This window comes from Glycine max, chromosome 5, assembly GCF_000004515.6.
Source record: "Glycine max cultivar Williams 82 chromosome 5, Glycine_max_v4.0, whole genome shotgun sequence".
Lineage (NCBI taxonomy): Eukaryota > Viridiplantae > Streptophyta > Magnoliopsida > Fabales > Fabaceae > Glycine > Glycine max.
Window position 1 is genome coordinate 1,833,198 of NC_038241.2, and position 13,711 is coordinate 1,846,908.

Here is a 13,711-nt window from a genome sequence, read left to right on the forward strand (position 1 = left end):
TTTAAAGTATGTTTGGTGACAAACAATAAAGATATAATGATAAGATATAAAATACATAACTATTCTACGGTTAATTCTTTAGTTATTATGTGAATAATATATGATAATGTTATCATATTTTGTTGTTGTTATTATCTTTAAAGAGGAAGTTAAATTAGAAAACAATATGATAAGATAAACTCTCTTGAATTCTCTTTAGATACAAAGTTGTATTATTTGCAAGTGAAAAGTTATGCATTAAATATATTATATTTTATTAATGTGATATTTAAGTTATTAATGTTATATATATATATATATATATATATATATATATATATATATATATATATATATATATATATATATATATATATATATATTGATTAAATTATAACTAGAAAAATATATAAAACATGTATGCGATAATTTTCACGTTTCAGAACTTAAAAATAAATTCTGTTTTACATTTAAATTTTTATATTTTTTCAACTTGAAGAAATGTTTTCCTTTTTTATTTTATAACAAAAATTTTAAATACATCATTATTTAAAAATTATTTTTAAATATTTAAAATGAATAAATTATTGTTTTTTTAAAAAAAAATCTTTTAGTTGATATTCTAAATTCAACAACCCTTAAAAAATTCCTTTTAATAATTTTTTATTTCCATCTCAAACCTTAATTATTTCTATCCTAAAAATGTTTTTTATTTTAAATTTTTTACTGTTAAATTTAAATTAATTACTTAAATGAATGAACAAAATATATTTTTTTATCTTTTATCTTATTTTTTTAGAAGTTTAAATTTTTTTAACTTTAATCTCTTAAAGTGTTTTTGTTAGATTAATTAATCCTTTAGTCAGTTTTTATCACTAACAATGCCAATGACAAACATTCCTATTAAGTGTCATATTTTTAGTTTCTTATCAAGATAAGAAAAATAAAATAGTGTGGTAAATTGATGGAAAAATAAACTTGATTTAACATATTACCTTAAGATATAAGATAATAAAAAATAAAATTCGAGGATCAAACTAAAAAATATGACTTGGGAAAAATACAATAGTTTAGCCTAAATTAAGAAAAGCATGGATGGAGTAAACGAAATATTGCCAGTGATGTTACAGATTGGCGTATGTATTTGGGTTGTGATGTTATTAAGGAATCTTGCAATGCGGAGAATATTCGTGGAGTCCAGCATTTCGACGCCAATCATAAAGCCTCTGACCATTAACATTCTTAAGATAAAATCGTTCACACCAAGACCCCATTATTTAATAACAGTTGAAACCAATATATTGGACTCGGAAACGATGAAGTGAGCAACACAACACAACCAGACCCATCGTTATCTTATCTCCTTCTCCATGGCTTCCTTACCCAGTAAGGCCTTTTCACTTTTCAGAATCCCTTCACCTTTTTTTATGTTTTTCCTTCGCATTTCTCTTCTTTCGTTTTTTTTTCTCCTTTTTTTTTTTGTTTCTGTTGATCTGAGCGAGATGCGTAGAAAATTTCTGAGTATTTGATCTGGAACCATTGTTGTTTCTTAATTAATCAACGACCCTTTGCCATTTAGTTTCTAAATGGATCTTGTGTCATATAGATTTTAAGTCAGAAATTCATGCTTCAGTTTCATCACTCATTTGAGTCAGCATTCAAATTTACCATAATATCCATACCATTGTCTTCATTTGTAGTTTTTCTCCCACTTGGGATGTATGCTTTTCATGTTTGTGTGAAAATTGTTGTTTTGGCTGCCGTTTTCCCAGCTAAATTGTATCTTTTAACTTGGTCTAATAAATCTGAACTTAAACAGGTTTTACTCCTTTTGTATTTCTATTGCTTGTCATTGGATGCAATGCAAGGCCTTTGTATCCACTTCCCAGCAAAGGTGATGATGGAAATAGGAAGCCCCTACAAACTTTTCGCCCTTATAACATTGCTCATCGCGGTTCAAACGGAGAGCTTCCTGAGGAAACTCATCCTGCATACTTGGTGAGAAGACTCTTTTCACTAAACTTAAATTTTTCGGATATGGAAATTGACTATAATTGTTTTTTCATCAAATGCAATCATGCTACAATTATGCACAAACTATTATTAGGCAAGATGTAGATGACATAATGAATATCATTGCCATCTTTGGCATATGCTTGCTCAAAAACGAATCTTTCTTGCAGAGAGCTATTGAGGAGGGTGCAGACTTCATTGAAACTGATATCTTATCATCCAAAGATGGTGTTCTTGTATGTTTCCATGATGTTACCCTTGATAATACTACTGACATTGCAAATCGCACAGAGTTTGCTAATCGTAAAAGAACATATGAAGTCCAAGGGGAAAACATGACTGGCTTTTTTACTGGTAGTGTAGCTAAACTTGCTATCCATTGTTCAACTTCCTTGCAAATTTCCTTAATGAAATTATTAGGGTGTTGATCTGATTGCTTCTGTCTGTGACATAAATGCATAAGCTTGAAATTCATCTCAATTTTCATTGTTTTTAGGGACAAGTATTTCAGGTCTGCTTATGTTTCAAATTCTATAATTTTGTTTAAAGTCTTATTTTCCATCTAAACAAGTTTGCTTCTTGTTCGAATAATCTAATATGCCAAAATAAGTTTACTTGTTTGTATATTTGCAGTTGATTTCACATTAAAGGAATTAAAGTCATTGAGGGTGAAACAGAGGTGTAGCTTCAGGGACCAACAGTTTAATGGTTAGTCCCTTCTTTGCAGTATTGTGTTATTTTCTTTCGTTTGTTTGACTTGTTCATTCATTGGTTCTGAAATATTCTGTTACCACAGTTCACTACCTGATAGTTCTAAAATCATTATCAATATTTTTTTTAATTCATGATAGATTTTGATAAGAATGACATAAATACTGAAAATAAGATGGAACTGAAGGAGGAAATCTCCTCTACAAGGAAAAATTAGTTCTCAACAAACAAAAACAGAGATGCTGGAATAGAAGAAATGAAGAAAATGCAGTAAAGAGAATACAACCAGAGCTCAAACACAGACTATGCCCTCCCTGACCTAAGCCACCAAATCCTCTCCAAAATTCAATTGTCCTCTCCACCATTTTCCACCCTCTCCTAATTCACTTTCCCTTTCCTCCCCCATCCTTGCAATATTTTTTTCTCTTGCTGCCAACTGTGCATTGTTACATTATTCCCCTACACACAGAAGAGTGGAACTAATTTTTTTTTTCATTTTTAGGGAAGCTGGCTGCTGATGGCTTGTTTTTTCTCTTTTGAAAACTACATGAAACTAATATTGCTTTAGCACACATTAAAAGTAGCTGTTAGTCTACAACTTTATACTTGGAATCTATTTCAGGAAAGTTTCAAATCATCACTTTTGAAGAGTTCATTACCATAGCACTGGATGCACCCAGAGTTGTTGGAATATATCCAGAGATAAAAAATCCAGTATTTATCAATCAACATGTGAGTATTTCTTTCTAGAATCCAACAAATGTACATGTTAGGAGAGGGGGGATTTGTAGCAACAAAGATAAGTTGTTCCAAAAGGCATACCTGTTGATATATAATTCATCTAACTGAAGAATACATTAGAATCCACCATTCTTATTGTACATATGTATTTGATGGTTAGTGCTGGACTGCTCGTGGTATTGCACACTCAATGAAATAAATTCCCATCTTTAAATTAATGCTAATGAGTATTACAGGAGGTGAGATTATGTTGTTGGAAGTTTATAAGGGTGCAAATTGCATTAAGAATTCTTCTACCCTGTTAGATTGTTTTATGAAAAATCTTACAATTTCATGCTTGATAATTTGGTCTTAATAGTAATATGTTTTAGCCAAGTTCTTTTAGAGGCTTTGTGTCCTTTCTGTTCATTAAGTTGATACAATCAACAGGTTAAATGGTCCCATGGCAAAAGATTTGAGGACAAGTTTGTGGAGACACTTCAGAAATATGGGTACAAGGGTTCCTACCTGTCAAAAGATTGGTTGAGACAACCTGTATTTATTCAGTCATTTGCTCCAACTTCACTCGTGTATATATCAAATAAAACGGACTTGCCCAAGGTTTTCTTAATTGATGATGTTACTGTTCCAACTCAAGACACTAATCAGGTGTGTAATACATTTTATCCTCGATGTCCGAGCTGCTTTAGGATTATTGAACTTTTTGGAACAACACGTTTTTTTTTTCAATGGAATTTGTTATACTTGTGAAGTTAATAATTTATATCATGATGGTACATCTTCTGATCTTCAGACCTTAAAAAGTATCACATTACAAAGAGAAAGCATAAGTAGTCCCAACAGTGCAGCTTTATACTCGTTTTGTATGGAGAATAGGGAACACTTTTCTTTCTTTGTGTTGTATAAATGGAGGAATGTAAATGAAGAATGTATTGCATTCTTTCCAAATACCTTCTCAATTTTCACTCTACTATTTTTCAGCTTTCCACTGTCATTCTTGCCAGCACACTCAATGCTGGTTTCCTTAAAAAAATGTTGAAATTGGAAAAAGCCCTGCCCTAGGAGATTATCCATTCCTACTTGACTAAACCTTGGCACACTCAATGCATTTATGTAATTTCTGCTTTTTCAAAAGTAATACTGTCTCCATTTTATGTTACACGAAATTGTTTTCACTGTCTATTCCAAAGCCTAATAAAAGTACTGTGATGACAATGTGCAGTCATATTGGGAGATTACATCTGATGAATACCTAGAGTACATAAAGCAATATGTTGTGGGAATTGGACCTTGGAAGGACACAGTGGTACCTGTGGTAAAAAATTATATGACAAATCCTACTAATCTTGTTGCCAGGGCACATGCTCATAACCTGCAGGTACAGTTCTTGTTTAAAGCTTATTTTGTTCTTACGATTTCATGGATTTGATCATTTTTGGAAGATTGAGCGGATTTATTCTTGATTTTGTTGTCTTATATGTTTTGTGTGTATCTGTTTGACATTGTTCCTCTTTAATCTATTGTATTGTCTTCCATTAATGGTTTGAGCCAAACAAATGACAATAGAATTGCTAATATTGGTGCAGGTGCATCCATATACTTACCGAAATGAGTTCCCATTTTTGCATTTCAACTTCAGTCAAGATCCGTATATGGAATATGATTTCTGGATCAACAAGATAGGCGTTGATGGTCTCTTTACAGACTTCACTGGTAGTCTTCATCGTTATCAGGAATGGACCTCTAACCGTAAAGATGATGATGATGACAAGACTGAATCCAATCTATTACATAAAATTGCTTTGTTAGTCTCCTCTTATGAATGATCTTGAGAATTCAGATGGTGTATAAGTGTTTGGATTAATTTATTGTGTTCAAAAGACGCTAATAACAATATTTACAAGAGAGCTTTTGAGTTTTGACTTAAGTCTGAAAATTAAGCAAAATAAAAAATCACTAATCACAGTGAATGACCAAGTGCTGGAACTGAATGTAAAGTTTGTGTAACTATAACCAAAACGTAAAAATAATGCAAGTAAAGGAACTAAAATGATAATACCCCACCCACATGGTAAAGCATGAACATTGTCGAATTTTCACGATAATGCACCTCCCACGTGTCAATATTTGACCTTCCTACTCTCCTGAATCTTGAAAAGTTTTGGTATGGAACATTTTTCTATTTATATTTATATATATATAACTGTTAACTAATATATCACATGAAAATCTTAATAATTATATTTTTTCCAATATTAAACTGAAATATAAGCATGTGTTGCAGCAGAAATGTCTGAAAAAGTTTCAACCACTCACAACACAATTTGTCAACAAGACCTATGCTATTTTGGGCATGTTTGTGAACCTGTTACGTTCAAGTTGCACAAATTCCAAGGTGTCATTTTGTGAGAAGTAACAATTTGTCACTTTTGCTTAAACAGCCGGTTGAGGGGTTTCAAATGTTAAAACAAACACACCCTTTGCCATTTTAACATCATCAAACAGATTCAAACATCACTCAGACACTTAATAGTGATTAAGAACGATGGAGCTTAAAAACCATAGTGCCATCAATTTATCCCTTCTGATTCACACAATCACCAAAAACAACTACATTAATGCTAGAAATGTGATTGCTCTGTCAATCAGTTGTTTCAGGCATCTCAAACAAAAGTCAAAGCTAATAACACGTTTTCTTTTCTATTAGAGCTATTATAAGACAACATCCTAGATTGCTGTCAGTACAAAAGGAGGTGCAACCTTTAGCACTGCTGATACTAATAATACCAACTTCACAATAAATTTCCACCACTGAAGCATAACTTTTGCAAGTTATGCGTATGAATATCACGGCTAAAGAAGAATGGAGAGAATAACTTAAGAAATAACAATAGAGAGTGGGGAGAGTGAACACCTCTCTGCAAATAAAGGTGCCTCATTTATATAATAGAGGTGATGTGCTATAAGCTGTAATCATGAAACTCTTGAGCTTGCCCAATTTTACACAGAAATCTAAGATCAGAGTCATCAGATATCTATTGTTATAAGCCTATTCAGTTTACCACTTACAATTGTTCTTTTGAGCTAATTGAGATTCCATGTGTAATAGGCTATTTACAAAGCAAGAGAGCCGAAAAAAGCTCCCATGACAGGCTATTACAGCTAGATCCTAGAAGATTGCAAAAAAAAAAAATAGTAACAAATTTGACGCCAGATTAAGAACAATAAGTCAACTCCTCTTTGCATTGCCACATACTCCATTGCAGAAAACACAAGTTCTTTGTTAAGACACAAACAAAACATCTCGTAATCCTCCAAAAGGTACAGCTGTGGAAGTTAGCTGGAAGCCATCTTCAATCAAATTGGATTTTACTCTAAGCACCTGTAATGTAAAACATAAGATCAGTAAGCGGATCCTGCGTGCATACAAAAATATACCATAATGTTCTCTCTGCAGGCCATTGAAGAACAATACTCTAGCATATGATCCATATTTGTCCATCATAAGGGCTAAAATTAGACAACTATGAATTTTCACAGTAATGATATATAGCAATTTTCTGTATAAATTCAACTAGATTCAAGGATGATGATAGGATGGAATAAAGTGGAAGGGCTTACCATTACATAGCCTTAGGTCTTCCCCTACCCTTTTTTACTACAATAAATTTTCTATTTGATTGGCTTTTCTCATTAGCTATTTTTTTAGTCTTCTCTTATATGACCAATCCATTTTCACAAACCTTTAACATATCAGACCCAAGAGAAGTGTCAAATGTGAGGGAGTCCACAACCAACTTAAAACTTTGTTGAATCTTCTATGATATCTGACACTAAAGCTTTATAAATTAGACCTTAGTTGGATCTAGTATCTTAGTTCGTTGAGTTTTCTTAAACACCAAACGGTTATCAGTAATTGCTTCTCAAGTAATTTTGAGCATAAAAAGAATTACTAATTGCATTCCATAAAGCAATATGACAAATAATCGGTGTGCCAATGTTCTGCATCTATGATAAATGCTAGAAGAAAACTACAAGAGGTTCCATTTATATACCATTTTCATACCTTCCCATCCAAAGAAAACAAATTCAGGAGATCCACCAAATAAGTAGGCCATGACATTGGTAGGTATAACATAGGAGGAAGAAAGTCTGTCCATATTTAACCCAAAGGTCTGCACTCTAGTGAAAGGAGAAGACCGACCATTCAATAGATCAGGAAACATAGCTAGAACCTAGGAAGTTAGCAAGAGACACAAGAATTTAGTTCAAAGCACAGTAAGTTAGCAACTATTAATCAAAGTACAAACTAATGTAATAATGTGTTGTATATGTAAGGACTAAAATTATCATAGAAATTATAAAAAAAAAAAAGCATTTCAATCACAAACATTTGAGTTACTTTTGTAAATGTTCTCAGTTTGAATAAGGAAACATTTTTTGCGGATAATTTTTTTAATCCCAAATATATTATAGAAAAAAAAAATTATCTCATACTTAATCCCGGCAAAAGAGACAAGAATTCCTCTTCGTATAATAATCCAGATATATCCATACCACGAACTACCCCATTATTCTCTCAGTGTCTTCGTATTTGCTATAACTTTATTTTTTTTCACCACTTTCGTTCCTGCATGTTACGCCAATTTCATTCACCTTACCGCAAATTTCACTTAATGCTCCTTCGTAAATAAATCTCATTCACAAGTTATAATTTATGTTTAAATGCGTTAACTGAGAAGTTATTTTAAAAAATATTTAATTTAAATTGTCTAAAATCATTTTTTCATAGTAAAAAAATAGCTATATATAGGTAACAAATTTCATTCTCTCAATGCTCCTTCGTAAATAAATCTAATCAAAACATAGGAAGAACCCAATTCATCCACTCCTCAATCAGGCAAAGCTTGAAGAATTTTGGAGGAATCTCTGATGACATAACGGAAAATCAATAACATGTGGATGAGTAAGATATTCTCTAGAGCTCGGCAAAGTGCATAATATAAAACCCACCTAGGGAATTAATTAATAATTACAACCAGTAACATACTAAATAACCTTCAACCAAAAGATGTAGAAACTGTGAATCTGCATATGCATCTTATGCTCTCATCTTCGATAATTCTTCCAGTATAAACCTTGACTCAGCAGCGAAGTCAACAGGAACAACTGCTCGAACTGTTATCCTTTGCCGCTTCTCGCCATTATACTCGTTCGGAGTAACACTAACCCGGAAAAGATGTTGAGCCCAAGTAGCTTCCTTCAATGTCATCTGATAAGGATTATCTTCTCCTTCCTGAAATAAACAAGATATTTGGTTTAATATTAAAATAACAATTTATCATCGTGTTCCAATAATTAGCTAAGGGTAACTGAGGTTACTTGTAATTTAAGATTATCTAGATCATCAGCAGAGCATCCAACGATCTTCTCAGCTTCCTGATTGAAGACAGAGATAAAAGTCTCAGCGCTTCCATCAGAAACCTTGGCAACCATAATATACCTGAAATGGACAAAGTGAAAAATCTTAAATACCAATATGATCTAGAAAACTTGAGAATAAAATTAAAAGTGATAAATTATGACCTTAAACTACACTGTTCATCACTTTTCTGACATCCATCACACCAATATCCAGAACCAAAGCTTTCAGTAACTTTCTTATTGCATGTCTTACAGGCACGATACCACATTGCCTGATCAGGCTTTATGAAGGTTATATGTCCTCTAAGACTGAAAAAAGCAGGCTGCCCAAAGCAACAGAAGAGACAAGTTAGACTAGAAACTCGGATGAAAATCCATTAAAATTTGCAGGAGTTCCAATAACATGTCTAATGAATGTTTATATCAAACAACCACATGGAACTGTATTAGCAATGTCCAACATTCAGGAAAATTAATAACCAAATACCTTTCCATCTCCCAATGATGGGTTTGAGATTATGTCAGAAAGATGAATACGATCAGTGTACACTGATCTAATCCCATTGTTAGATATTGGACTTGAACCAGAGCCTACAGAGTCCATTGCAGCATCCTTGCCTTCAAAATCATACCTGTGACCCAGACAAGCATATAAATATAGCCATAAAAATAAAAATATCATAACAAGGAGACTATAGCCTGATGGATGTTAGCATACCAGCTTCTGAGATTTTTTGCTTCGGGTATGTCTGGATTTACCAGAACCACACTTCTGCCTATAGTTGACAAAGAAACACCTGAAACAGATGTTCAAGAATACATGAGCCCCTTGCACCTTTATCATGCAATACTTATCAAAGCATACACCTAAGCATACCTTGGAAGTCCCCAACCTTGAGAGATTTAATTGCAACAACTGGAGATTTATCAACAATGTCCAGTAGCTCTTCTCCTGTGGTAGTTGCAAGTTCATTCCACAAGGACACAACTACTGTCTTCTTCCTGAAATGGCAAGCATAGATATTTAACAAGTAACAATAACAAAAACCTTACTCCAATGTGAACTCCTGTACATGGATTACAAGTCATCGTTAACTCAATTAAAAAGTAAATACTGTTTACAAATCACTCTTAACAACATTCCCCAATTCACAATAATATTTTTTTAAAAAAAAAGCTAGACATTGTATGTGAGAAGTGGCAAATACTCACGTGTCATCAGCAATAGTAATGTCACGCTTTGGAATACTCTCATTGTCACTCTTCCTACGAATGCTCATTGTTGAAGACACATTCTTAACAACTCCAATAACATCTGAGATTAAAGCATATACAATCAATAAAAGATTAAACAAACCAAACAATTAGCATATCTTCTAAACAACACTCACCCACAAGCTCAGACTTATTGACATGAGGACCCAGTTGATCAATCTGCACAAAGTTGAATTTTGTTTCCGGAACAAAACTTGCTTCACCGACCACCTCTTCCACCTCGGAATTCTCATTTAGCGTCATTTCATAATCATTTTGCACAGTTTTGAACTGCTTGTTAGCAACTTTCAAAGTTCCCCTTGAAATGTAGTAAACCTTTCCCAGAACAAATTTGTCAAAAAATTTCCTTGCAGCATTATTAAACATAGTTGCCTGAATCTGAGTACCCTGGAAAATTTCAAAACAAAACGACATCACCCTCCAGATTTAACATGCAAGACAACATTCAAATTCCAAAATAAATACACAATAATTCTTACATCTTCATCCGTCAATTCAACATTGAAGACGCAACCATCACCCCTAGCATTCTTATAGGTACGCATGTTCCCTTTGCTCGTAACGCTAACCTTTATTGTCCAATTACCCTGATAAGGGTTCAACGAAACAAGAGGACGCACTCTACGCGTCATTGCCATGCGTGCAGCAGGAGCCGAACTAAAAATAAAATAAGAGGAAATTTTACATTTCTTTAAAGAACTTAAAAAAACACATACCCTAAACAAAAATATAAAACCCCTAAATTTCAGAACACAGACCAAAAAAAGAAAAGAAAAAAAAACACAACTCACTTTCCATGCTGTTCGCGTAGAATCTGGTTAGCAGATTTTGTCACCACTTCTTGCTTGGGCTTGAGAAGAATCCCAGCAGCAGCACCTTCAGTCTTGACTCCACCCTCTACTTTGGGCTTCAAAAGAATCCCAGATCCAGATTCCTCACTCTTTATCTCCATTTCAAGCGCGGGAGATACAGCTTCACATTTAATGGCAAGAAGGTATCTGCATCGAAAAAAATAAATCAAACAACACAAATGAGCTTCAAAAGCGGGAATACGAAGCGACATGGGCAGCGAAATTGTAACTTACTTGTCCGATTTATTGGGGATATCGTTGACAGTGTAATCAAGGACGCGAATAAGACCTAGGTTTTGAATAGCCCCGGAGAGCACCTGAGAGCGCATATCCGAAGGAATCATAGCTTTCAGTTTCGTTTTTCCATCATTAGCAGTAAACCTGTACATGAAAAAACGGTGCAATTAGTTACAGATCTGGAGCGGGAAACGGAAAAGCGCAATGAAATGCGAGGGTTAGAGAGGACGAACATGTATTTATTGCCTGTCGCCTTAAGATCGAGGACTTGAACGACGATGTCGGGGAGATCCGATGTGGAATCGGGGGAAGGGTTTGCGAGGAGCGTCGAAACGGCGTCGGGGGTTACCGTTTTGGCGGCCATTGGAAGAAAGTGTGTAGGGAAAGTTTTGTTTTTGGAGGAAACAGAGAGAGAGAGAGTGTTTTTGTATAGTGGGGTGTGTGGCGGGAAATGGGAATTTGCTCTGAAATGTGTTATGTTGTGGGCGGCGTTTTCAATTCCTAGTTTTCGCGCTTCGTTTCCGCAAACAATTCGCGCCTTCCGTTTTGCTTTTTTTTTGGGAAACGCGATGGTGAGAAAATGAAAATAATATTTTTAATACATGGTAATATCTTATTGTTTCCATCTGTTTTCCCTCGCAAATCAGAACAAATTAATATAATGAAATTAATATATTGTTGTTTCAATTTAATGATGAATTTTTCCAGGCAAAAGTAAAACAAGTTGAAAATTCAAATCGTGTAATTCTGTTTCTATTCTTTTATGAAGTTAGATTTGTTCCTTTAATAAATTAGAAACATAGGTTACACGTAAAACAAATTCAATAACAAATTATTTTTTGTTAAAGTGTTTTTTGGTTCAATAAAAAATTATTGAATTGCAATAAAATTTACATTCAACTATAATTTTAACCTATTTAATTTTCATCTTCTACACAGAGAAATAAAAAGTAGATAATAAACAGACGGCACTTTGATAATGTTATTAAATTCATTATACGTTTCTTATATCTTTTTAAAAATAAAAAAAAACATATATGTAATATAAGGGATTGTTAAGTTACACTCACTAATTTTTAACAAAGAGTAAGTTAACAATCAACATATTTTCTTATGGACAAAAAATTCACTTCTTTATTTTTAAAAAATCATTTAAAATAAAGGATAATTTTGAGATTTTATCTATAAGCACTCTCATCTCTCTCAAATTAGTAAGATTGTCTTATGATCTTCCAAAATTACACTTGACATCACATTTTTTCCCCCTAATTCCTAATTTCTTTCACTCTTCCCGCAAATTCTCATCTGCACACAGTAGCATAAGTCATAAGGTTTTGTCCAATTTCTATAAGTGTAACAACTAAAATGGGCTTCAAAATCACAAACTGCAGAAACGCTTGAAATAGAAGTTTTAGAAACGAGAGATGAATGTAAATTACGATATAAAGTCTCTACCAAAATCCATTGAATCTCCGGAATGTCTAGGTCATTTTCCAATAATCCATAAAAATAAAAATAAAAATCTCCATAATGTGTGGCAAATACATCATCCTAGTACTCACAAGTTTTTAAAAAATCCACTGAAAATTCAAGGGTACGTGAAAGCAATGTCCAAAACGAAATTCAAGTTCAGGATGAGAGGTCGGAGGAAGAGAAATATGTGTCAGCAAATGTGATTTATGAGGACAATTTGACTGATTGGAGAGAGAGATGAGAGTGCTAATAGATGAAATCTCAAAATTACCTTTTACTTTAAATGATTTTTTAAAACATGGAAGCTAATGAGTTTTTTTGTCCATAGGAAAAGGTGTTAATTGTTAACTTATTCTTTCTTAAAATATAGTGGGAATAAGTTAGCAATCTCCATATCAAATTCATTCTCCTTTAATTAATGCAATTAATACAATTTTAATGAGATAATTCAAAATTTAGAATAATTCAAGATTTGATTTATTAAAATTTTATTACATAGAAATAGTTGTATTATACATGTCATAATAATTGTATTATTCACCCCATCTTTACGTATTATACATATCATAATAATATTCTTAATTTACACGACAAATTAATTCATTAATATTTTAAAAATAATATCTTACCAGTATTTTTAATTTTAATATTCTTGGATAAAACTATATTTTTAAAAATGTATGATATCTTTTTAAACAATTTATATAAAAATTCTAAAGTCGAAGATTAAATTTATTGTAAATTTGATAGTTTAGTACTTAATTTGTCGTGCATTTAATAGATTCAGAAAATAAATTAATTGAAAATGACTAATTTTTCATGAAAGTTAAAATCAGTATTATATAATATATTGTTAATTTCTTTTAAGTTTTAAATTTATTGTGTTATTAGTATTCTTTATTTTTTAATAAGAAAAGTATTTTTTATTTTATTTTAGTATGAAAGCAAGTTCTTATATGCATTTTATGATCCAGTCAAAAGTGAGGACTAATTTTTTTAATATAAAA

General features: G+C 32.5%; 2 protein-coding genes across 4 annotated transcripts; one reads left to right on the top strand and one right to left on the bottom strand.

Moving 5' to 3' along the window:
* The first annotated feature begins 1,223 nt into the window (after positions 1 to 1,223).
* Positions 1,224 to 5,387, top strand: LOC100778145 (putative glycerophosphoryl diester phosphodiesterase). The gene is made up of 8 exons (NM_001254183.2): positions 1,224 to 1,365; positions 1,799 to 1,977; positions 2,163 to 2,346; positions 2,626 to 2,700; positions 3,326 to 3,435; positions 3,874 to 4,092; positions 4,667 to 4,822; positions 5,031 to 5,387. Exons 1-8 carry the CDS (start codon positions 1,350 to 1,352, stop codon positions 5,268 to 5,270), a joined length of 1,179 nt encoding a protein of 392 aa, NP_001241112.1. The 5' UTR covers positions 1,224 to 1,349; the 3' UTR covers positions 5,271 to 5,387.
* Positions 5,388 to 6,349: 962 nt separating this feature from the next.
* LOC100777091 (replication protein A 70 kDa DNA-binding subunit B) lies at positions 6,350 to 11,692 on the bottom strand. Of its 3 annotated transcripts, XR_005891704.1 has the most exons (14): positions 11,465 to 11,692; positions 11,229 to 11,375; positions 10,935 to 11,141; positions 10,623 to 10,800; positions 10,260 to 10,530; positions 10,081 to 10,183; positions 9,746 to 9,870; positions 9,587 to 9,665; positions 9,356 to 9,500; positions 9,031 to 9,191; positions 8,827 to 8,947; positions 8,503 to 8,740; positions 7,511 to 7,679; positions 6,350 to 6,826 (listed from the first exon to the last, which is right to left on the bottom strand). XR_005891704.1 is itself a non-coding variant. In XM_041015869.1 (13 exons), the coding sequence occupies exons 1-12, from the start codon at positions 11,593 to 11,595 to the stop codon at positions 8,546 to 8,548; spliced, it is 1,863 nt and encodes a 620-aa protein (XP_040871803.1). In that variant the 5' UTR covers positions 11,596 to 11,692; the 3' UTR covers positions 7,500 to 7,679; positions 8,503 to 8,545. The 3 variants fall into 3 exon arrangements, 2 of the variants coding, with proteins under 2 accessions (XP_040871803.1, XP_003524615.1); XM_041015869.1 differs by lacking the exon at positions 6,350 to 6,826 and having other exon boundaries at positions 7,500 to 7,679; XM_003524567.5 differs by lacking the exons at positions 6,350 to 6,826; positions 7,511 to 7,679 and having other exon boundaries at positions 8,266 to 8,740.
* Between the last annotated feature and the right edge of the window lie 2,019 nt (positions 11,693 to 13,711).

What these genes read in the sequence shown, in the direction of transcription:
- LOC100778145 (NM_001254183.2), top strand. An exon ending in CAGTATTTATCAATCAACAT is followed by an intron (nt 3,436 to 3,873) that starts GTGAGTATTTCT and finishes TACAATCAACAG; the next exon opens with GTTAAATGGTCCCATGGCAA. An exon ending in CACATGCTCATAACCTGCAG is followed by an intron (nt 4,823 to 5,030) that starts GTACAGTTCTTG and finishes ATATTGGTGCAG; the next exon opens with GTGCATCCATATACTTACCG.
- LOC100777091 (XM_041015869.1), bottom strand. Translation starts at nt 11,595, where the DNA reads ATGGCCGCCAAAACGGTAACCCCCGACGCCGTTTCGACGCTCCTCGCA. An exon ending in GCGACAGGCAATAAATACAT is followed by an intron (nt 11,376 to 11,464) that starts GTTCGTCCTCTC and finishes TTTCATGTACAG; the next exon opens with GTTTACTGCTAATGATGGAA. An exon ending in GATGAACAGTGTAGTTTAAG is followed by an intron (nt 8,948 to 9,030) that starts GTCATAATTTAT and finishes TGTCCATTTCAG; the next exon opens with GTATATTATGGTTGCCAAGG.